Here is an 8,792-nt window from a genome sequence, read left to right as displayed (position 1 = left end):
TACATCTCAGGTCAGTGGCACAACATTCATTTATTGTTAGATCATAATCATTGGCCTGTACAGAAAATTAAGTCCAAATCCATGGCTTAAGAAAGGGAGGATTTTGTAAGCTAGTTACTGCAGGCCATCAACACAAGCAGACCAGAAACAGACATGTTTTTGTGAAAACTGTTTTTCTTAGAAAGTGATTTGATTGGTATGAAGCCAAATCCAAACTGGCCTCCTTTGGAGGGCATTTTTCTGCACCAGGACAATCCACCGTTGAGCGCAGCAAACACTAATTTAAAAAAATATATATATCAAGGGAGGCCAAAAGCTTGCTTAGCATCAATCAATCAAATGCTACGCTAACAACATGTCACACTCTTTTGGTCCAGACGGCATCAGATACATGGGCTACACATACGGAGACAGAAGGCTGCTGTTTCCCTCGCTCTGATGATTTCTCTGGTGAGATTCCAGCCCCTTTGGAATTGACGGAACATTTTGAAAACCCTGAGACGAAAGATAAATATTATTTTAAATGTTTTATTGGTCAAATATTTCCCTTGGCATCCATGAATACAAGTCACTGTTAACTTACATTATTTTAGCCTAAAACTTAAAAAGGATATTTCACCAATGTTAGGCAGGAGCCATACAGAAGTTGACCGTCTTCTTAATGTCCAAATACAGAAACAATCAAGCAGTACACATATGGTGATGAACTATCACTTTAAACAGCTTATTACTGTGTACTGTAATGCATTGCACACACTCCTTGTATACATCTAGTCCTCTTCTTTGGGAAGCGGAGAGGTGGAGATGTGATGGGAACCAACCTCCGTCTAGGGAACTGCTTCGATCACGGGGGTCCCTTCAATTTTAAGACCGGCCAGAGAGTCAGCTACCTCTTTTTCCTCCTCATCATCATCCTCCTCCTCCTCATCTTCCTCCTCATCGTCATCATCATCATCGTCATCTCCGCCATCGTCCTCCTGGTCCCCCTCCCCTCCTCCGGACGATGACACGTTCTTCCAGTAGGAGTCGTAGCCAGAGGCTCCATAACCTCCATAGCCGTAGCTATCCTCGTCAGCACCACTCTGTCGGCCAAACTTTGTCGTACGGGCTGCAGGGTGAATACAGGAATACAGACATGAGCTGAGAGTTGAGTACTAATCCCCATCCAGGGAGTGCATATATATACAACAATTAAAAGGCGTTGAATGTGGCGGGATACATTTGAGGTTTAAGATCTGACATCTGCTACAAGAGAAGTGTATGAAAACGAGTGATTTGTAATGATGCAAAAATGACTCAAACAACAACTAAAATTATGATATTACATTATACATACAACTGCACTGCCATCAGTACTCAGTTTTCCTCTTAATGACTGAAGAGTTTTAATCCATGACTGACTTAAGCACTGATTAGATGTTAGATGGCAGACTCACTGGACATGCTGAGGTCCTTAGTCTCCTGGGTCTCATGGCCACACTTGGGGCAGGGAGGATTTTTACCCTTGTCCTGTTTGAACACCTTACTCTTCACATGGTCGTCACAGAAACAGGCCTGGGGAGGGAGAGACACAGTTCAACCCAAATGGGCCTTGTCGCTATAGGTTACAGTCATGTGTCATATCCAGGAAATGTATTCAGCCATGACTGGAAGTGACTTTTCATAGCAGATTAGGAGAACATTTTTATTTGAGCTAACCCTAACCCTTTTCCTAACCTTAACCTAATTCTCCAAACCTGCTGAAAAAAAGTAACCTCTAGTTGTAGCTGTATTCCACTTCAGAAGCCTGGTAAACGGGTACTTATTTACCGGAAAAATAGACTAATTTAACAATGCAACTGGGAAACTACACATATCCCCCTGAACCAACACCCTTGCCTTGCCTTTCTTGCACTAACACTTGCATTTTCTTACGAGCACCGACTGCTGATAGCTGCTCTAGGACTGATTATCTCACCTAGTTACCTTAAGACGAATGCACTCACTAATGCCAGGCGTACACGACAAGACTTTCAAAAATCCTAGCAATGTTGAGCCTCGAGCATTAAACAACCGTATTTCCTATAGTGAACCATCTGGCAGAGACGGGTGTCGACACACTAAGATTCTTCACTTGGCCGGGAGGAATCTCCATACCACCCCGTCTCGCCAAAACAATGTGAATAGATTGTTAACGTAGCTAGCTACAACGAGCTGTGGCTCAAAGCAGCCTCATAAGTTCAGTCAGACATACACACTTGCCCTACAGTGTTGAAATATCTTGCCAATACATTTTGGACTGAATAACTTGGGTGTGAACTTCAGAGCTGTAACAATTTTACATTTGGGCTTGGGGTTAAATGCAAGTGCAAACCCATACTAATAGTAGTTATCGCTCCGGCTCGAGCAAGTGCACATTCTGGGTGATGCGAAGATCTTGGTCTTCTTCCTTGGCTAGCTCTCATTGGGCTATTGCTGATCGCCGTTCTCAAAACTGGTCGTGGTACATCTCACAGTACAAGAACGTTGCAGATTTGGTGCCGATAACAATCAAATATGGGATCGGTAGCCCTCAGATTGTGACTCTGACCTACTCACATTAAATGAGCGTCGGTGACATCTACGAGTAGGCAACAACATGGGGATTTTGTCTCCGATCTCAAAAAGTTTTCTGGGACAGCTAAAACCAGGGCCAAAAAATCATGTAGTAAACCGACGGCTCAAGTCACTCTGGAGAAGAGCGTCTGCTAAATGCCTCAAATGTACATCTCTCGGTCAATGTGTACAGAGAGGCAACATCGGTAACAAACAAACTGGTATGAGGAACAGTGGGAGAGAGACAATTGTTTACAACATAACACATTGTGTTGATTTAATGCCTTAAGTGTTCATAGCACTTGGATTTCTTCCCATTTTATTGTGTTACAAAGTGGGATTTAAAAAAATATTGTATATTTTTCTCAACAACCAAATGTCTAACATTTAAGATGAATAGAAATGATAGTTGTTGCTTAAGTATCCAGCTCCCCAAGTCAATACATGTTAAAATCACCTTTGGCAGCAATTACAGCTGGGTGTCTTCTTGGGTAAGTATATAAGAGATTTACACACCTGGATTGTCCAATGTTAGCCCATTATTATTTTCATAATTCCTCGAGCTCGGTCAATATTTTGGGGATCATGGCTAGACAACAATTTTCAAGTCTTGTCATAAATTTTCAGCAGATTTAAGTCAAAACTGTAACTTGGCCACTCAGGAACATTCACTGTCTTCTTGGTAAGCAACTCCATTGAAGATTTTGCCTTGTGTTGTAAGTTATTGTCCTGCTGAAAGATGGATTTGTCTCCCAGAGTCTCTTGTAAAGCAGACCGAACCAGGTATTCCGCCAGGATTTTGTCTGTTCTTAGATCAGTGGTTCTCAATCCTGGTCCTGGGGACCCCCAGGGGCGGACATTTCGTTTTTAGCACTCAACAGCTGATTCAAATGATCAACTCACCATCAAGCTTTAATCATCCAGTTTCTTTTCATCGTGAAAACCTCCCTGGTATTTGCCGATGTCAAGCATACCCATACCATGATGCAGCCACCACCATGCTTGAAAATAAAGAGGCAGTTACTCAGTGATGTGTTGTATCGGATAGCACGCCAAACACAAGGCATTGCAGCATTTAGGCCAAAAAGTGAATTCCTTGGCCTTTTTTTCTTCAGTTTTACTTTAGTGCCTTGCTGCATACAATATGCACGTCTTGTAAATATTTTTATTCTGTATATTTGTATTCTTCTTTTCACTCTGCCGTTTAGTTCATTATTGTGGAGTCATTACTATGTTGATCCATCCTCAGTGCTTCCATCACAGCCATTCAACTGAAACTGTTTTGAATCACCAACGGCCTCATGGTAACATCCCTCAGCAGTTTCATTCCTTTCCTGCAGCTCAGTTCAGACAAATGACTGCATCTTTGATGTGTCTGAGTGGTTTAATACATAATCCACAGCATAATTATTAACTTGACCATTCTTAGAGACATCCAAAGTCTGATTTGTTATTGTTACCCATCTACCAATCACTGCCCTTTATGAGGCTTTTGAAAAGATCCTTGGTCTTTGTAGTTGAATCTGTGTTTGAAATTTGACTGAGGGACCCTTACAGATGTTTTATGTATGGGGAACAGAGGGGTTAGTCATTCAAAAACCATGTCAACCCCTATTATTTCACACAGAGGGAGTCCATGTAACATATTGTGTGATTTGTTAAGCCAAATGTTACTCCTGAGTTAATTTAGGATACTTCTCAGTTGTATTAATCTTTTATTTTTTTTAAAGTTAGAATAATTATTCCACTGACAGAGTATACTGACTAGATAAAAAAAAAAAGTCAACAAAATCCATACTAAATCAGAACATTTTGGGGGAAGAAATCCAAGGGGTATGAATACTTGGATCTCCATTACCTTGCAACGCAGGCAGGAGTGTTGTCCTAATCTGTTGCAGGAAGCACCTGAAATGAACATGGGGGGAAAACACAGTATATATTAACACATGAAAATGTTTATTTAAAATCACTATAGCTAGGAGTTAACCTTTCTCTAAACTGTCAACTGGCAGAATGCCTACTTTTCTATATGTTACATGGTGTTCCTCATGGCTGCCAAAGTCTGCCCTGAGGCTAAACGTCAACAGGTTATAGTGTTGAAACCTCTTGATTTCTCATGAGCCAACACAATGTGGATGTTTGACAGGTGAGAAAGACACCCCAATTGCTCACATTTGTAAGTCTCCGCCTCCAGGACTTGGCAACTGGCTTGGTGCTCAAACTGGTCATCCTCACACAGGAAGTTGTGGCAGAAGGAGCAACGGTATACCCTTCCCCCTGTGTCAGATAGGAAAAAAGGGGGAATGATTACAAAAGGGACACAAGGTGGATGGCAACCAGCATTTGGGTGCATGTATTGACATAAAAAAAAGCAAATTATAGGCCTTGTTTAGTTTTGCAGACCAGGCAGGTTGGATAATATTATAAAATGGCATAAGTTACCATGGTCCCATACACAGCGTTCACACTCGATACAGTCGGCATCCATGAGAGGACATGTGCAAGCGTGGGTACTGAGGCACTTTCTCCCGTGGCACACCCAGGCCTCACAGAAGTCACACACGGCCCCCTTGTGGACAGAGACAGCATCTCACATTACACATATCACAAAGACATCCAATGATAAACTCATGACTGTGGACAATCTGGGCACATATCACAATGTTAAATAGATGTAGGTCTTCACCAGGGGTGTACTCATTACGTCTTGCAACGGAAACCATTTGCCATTAAAGAACCAAACGGAAGCAAACAGAGCAAACAAAACGTTGAGGGAACTACCTTCAATTTGTGCAATAGAAACAAAACATTTTTCATTTGGAGTAAATGGTTACAATTGCAGAACGTTTTGCAACAGAATCAGCATAATGAATACACCCCATGGTCATATTCACTAGAAACCAAAGGAGGCAGACTATCGGGGACTACCCGAATTTGACCGATAAGAAACACTTGTTTTCCATTGTGAAACATTTTGCTATGGTGTGCATTAATGATTACTACTGAGTATTTATTACTCCCATCTCAATAAAGTTCTTCAAACGGCTCTCATTTCTTACCACCATGCCCATTCCCGTAGCGTGGATCCCTGGGTGCTTGATGACACAGTCTGATGACTTCATGCATTTGGTTTTGCCTTTAGTTGGAATACAGGAAGACAGTAATTCACCACAACATAATACATGGTTCTTGCACTCCTATACAAATATCTTACATGTAACATTGTGCAATATATTTCTTTGCCACTTGAGGGGATAAATCAAGTTGTTTTGAATTAAGTTGGCCTCAAAGAGCTCAAGGGATTTTAAAATCAGAAACATGCCATGCGTCACAATTTATCTTAGACTCACCACATTGACCGCACTGGGGCAGCTTCTGAACGTTTGCACAGAAGTAGCAGAAAGCTCTGTTCTTCTGCCGTCTTGGGTGTCATTGAAACAGGGGAACAAAGTGTCAAAGCCTCCATCACCTGTAGATTATAGTTGCTAATAAAGAAATAAGGAATCTTGTTCAAATAGTTGAATGGGTTCACACAATTTAACCTTTATTTAACTAGGCAACTCAGTTAAGAACAAATTCTTATTTACAATGACGGCCCACCCCGGCCAAACCCTAACGAAGCTGGGCCAATGGGCCTCCCAATCACGTCTGGTTGTGATACAGTCTGGAATTGAACCAGGGCCTGTAGTAGTGAGATGCAGTGCCTTAGGCCGCTTCGCCACTCGGGAACCCCAATGTTAGCTAGTTAAGTTACCCATTAAGATGAATGTAAAAAATATTGATTGAAGATGTCTTACCTCTGGCATTTGTCACATTCCTGCAACACCAGATGAGGACTACAGTAAGTATGAGGACTACAGTAAGTACTAGGGAAATAATCATGATTTACAGTCATTGTTAGCTATCCATTTCATATTGTGATGAGAACATGTATATAATTCCATACCATTGCTGAATTGCAAGGGGACTTTGCAACGTCAACAAAGCCCTTGTTGGCTCGAGTCTGTTTCTCCCGTTCCTTGCGGTTCTCTGCCTTCTTGCGTGCACCAGTCTTCTTTTTCGGCATCTTTCAGTTTCAGTAGCTGGCTTTACCTGAAGGCATCTAGGGATTAGCAAACCATAGCTACAACTAACCAACCAACCAAGCCAGCTCAGTCAAGATGTGGCATCACATCTTGACAGACCTAACACACCATTAGTCTGGGTCCTTACGAAAATATAAATGTTGTAAAACTGTATTAGCTAGTTAACTAGGTATCTACGTGAAAAAAATAGCTAAATAACTGCTTTTTTCATATCTATCTGCTTATCTATCATATCTATCTGCTGAGCAACACGGTTCAAACACGCGCTAACTAGCTTGACTTCATGGAAATACCAGATGCAGCAACGACATGTAATAGAATGTAATTGTATAATTAACATATAAAAGCCTTAACCGACATGTGCTGTTAATATATTTTTTAACACATTATAACCCAAAATGTAAAGAAAGACTTACCAGGAATGTTGCAATCCACAGCTTGCTCAGATGAAAACGGAAGTTACAGAACGGATATTTAGTCCGACTGAGTATTCTCGCCTGAATTGTGATTCGCCTTTTCGTTCCGATGTGAGTTCCTATATTTCTATTGTACATGAATTTCCCTTGCGCTCAATGAAATGTTATATCAAAGTATGAATTGTATATAACATCATGGTTTGGCCAATTAAGGCTGTTATTATCAACGCTAGTTCAAAAATACATACGTTTTTTATTTATATTGTATTCTGAAGGCACTTCAGTCACCTGCCACCATGACCCATGAATATTGTTAAAATTAATTGGGCTTTACCAAAGAAGCCTTTGCAATGTTTCTTTCTGTAACGTGAACTACGGTGAATGGGTTCACAATGCCCCAGAAGAAAGGCAGTAAACCATTCTTTTCATCACACATGCTTGAGATCTTGGAGGTTTCTTTAGCCTTATCAATCAGCGGAGGCTGGTGGGAGGAGCTATAGGAGGGCGGGCTCATTGTTATGGCTGGAATAAAATGGATGGTATCAAACACATCACACATATGGAAACCACATGTTTGACTCATTCCATTCCAGCCATTACAGTGAGCCTATCTTCCTATAGCTCCTCCCACCAGCCTCCTGTTAACATAATTTATAACGGTTGAAGATAAATGATTAAATAACTCTACCCGGAAACTTAATCATTAGGGATTAGAGATTATGTAGCATAGACAAGGGGTAATGAAAGATGATAAACATAAGTCCAAATAGGTTGGACAGGGGAAGAGAGGAATGTATGTGTGTGTTGAAAGAAAGTAAAGAGAATCCTTAATTAACTTGTTTGAACCGACCCGACTAGAACTCTGGGGAGATAAGATAGGACAGAGAGGACCCCTCCCAGTTTGGAACTGGGGAATGGAACTGTCAGTTGGGTAGTGATCAACTGAAGAGAAGTAGATAGGATAGCTAACCTCCTGTTAGTGTGTATGTATGTTAATAAGAGAATGTTATAAAAGGAACATCTTTGTATATGCACGGGAGAGGTCTCGCAAATAAAATTGGATTTGAGTAATTGTGAGTTGGGAATTCTGTCTGTTTCATTTAAACCAGAACTTTACACACTCTACGATTGGTTCCTATGGTTTGAGCCGCCTACCACTGGCCTTCACAATTCACTTAAGCATGTATCAAAATCACAATCACCCGCACAACCCCCTCAACCCTGTTTCGAGCGACCAAGAGATTATTCTATCAATGCCTTGAAGATCAATATTGACCTCTAGGTCAGTTGCTCTAGGTGGGTTGCCTGCCTTTCCTCTATTTTCCTCTCTTCTCGGATACAGATAAACAGAAATGTTAGAGCAACGTTCCATCAACATTTTAAAGACCAATATGAACCTCTTCAGTAGTGCTGGTGTGTTGCCTACTCGCCTTTCCTCTATTTTCCTCTCTCCATTAATACAGATGGACTAAGATAGTAGAATGTTTAGTAATCGCTTCAAACCAGAGACCATGAAGAGACATTATATATTGGAAACGAGGGTTTCAGTTTCTCTCCATGCCAAATGGCAGCCTATTCCCTGTATAGTGCACCATGGCCCATAGGGTTCTGTTCAAAGGTAGTACACTATGTAGGGAATAGGATGCTATTTGGGATGCCGCCAGTCCCTCTGGTGCTGAGTGAGCAAACTGTCATCTCAGCCTGTGCTGTGTGGATG

At 41.3% G+C, this 8,792-nt stretch overlaps 1 protein-coding gene across 1 annotated transcript; it reads right to left on the bottom strand.

The window, feature by feature from the left end:
• Window positions 1-514: 514 nt before the first annotated feature.
• On the bottom strand, window positions 515-7,490 carry LOC124013230 (zinc finger protein 330-like). The gene is made up of 10 exons (XM_046327482.1): window positions 7,076-7,490; window positions 6,521-6,666; window positions 6,372-6,391; window positions 5,925-5,995; window positions 5,634-5,710; window positions 5,017-5,143; window positions 4,747-4,851; window positions 4,433-4,479; window positions 1,437-1,554; window positions 515-1,108 (listed from the first exon to the last, which is right to left on the bottom strand). Exons 2-10 carry the CDS (start codon window positions 6,638-6,640, stop codon window positions 828-830), a joined length of 966 nt encoding a protein of 321 aa, XP_046183438.1. The 5' UTR covers window positions 6,641-6,666; window positions 7,076-7,490; the 3' UTR covers window positions 515-827.
• Between the last annotated feature and the right edge of the window lie 1,302 nt (window positions 7,491-8,792).

The sequence above is a fragment of the Oncorhynchus gorbuscha genome, linkage group LG24 (assembly GCF_021184085.1).
Source record: "Oncorhynchus gorbuscha isolate QuinsamMale2020 ecotype Even-year linkage group LG24, OgorEven_v1.0, whole genome shotgun sequence".
NCBI lineage: Eukaryota > Metazoa > Chordata > Actinopteri > Salmoniformes > Salmonidae > Oncorhynchus > Oncorhynchus gorbuscha.
This window is presented reverse-complemented; position numbering and strand designations above follow the sequence as displayed.

What these genes read in the sequence shown, in the direction of transcription:
- LOC124013230 (XM_046327482.1), bottom strand. Translation starts at nt 6,640, where the DNA reads ATGCCGAAAAAGAAGACTGGTGCACGCAAGAAGGCAGAGAACCGCAAG. An exon ending in GAATGTGACAAATGCCAGAG is followed by an intron (nt 5,996 to 6,371) that starts GTAAGACATCTT and finishes ATGACACCCAAG; the next exon opens with ACGGCAGAAGAACAGAGCTT. An exon ending in CTACGGGAATGGGCATGGTG is followed by an intron (nt 5,144 to 5,633) that starts GTAAGAAATGAG and finishes TCTGTCCACAAG; the next exon opens with GGGGCCGTGTGTGACTTCTG.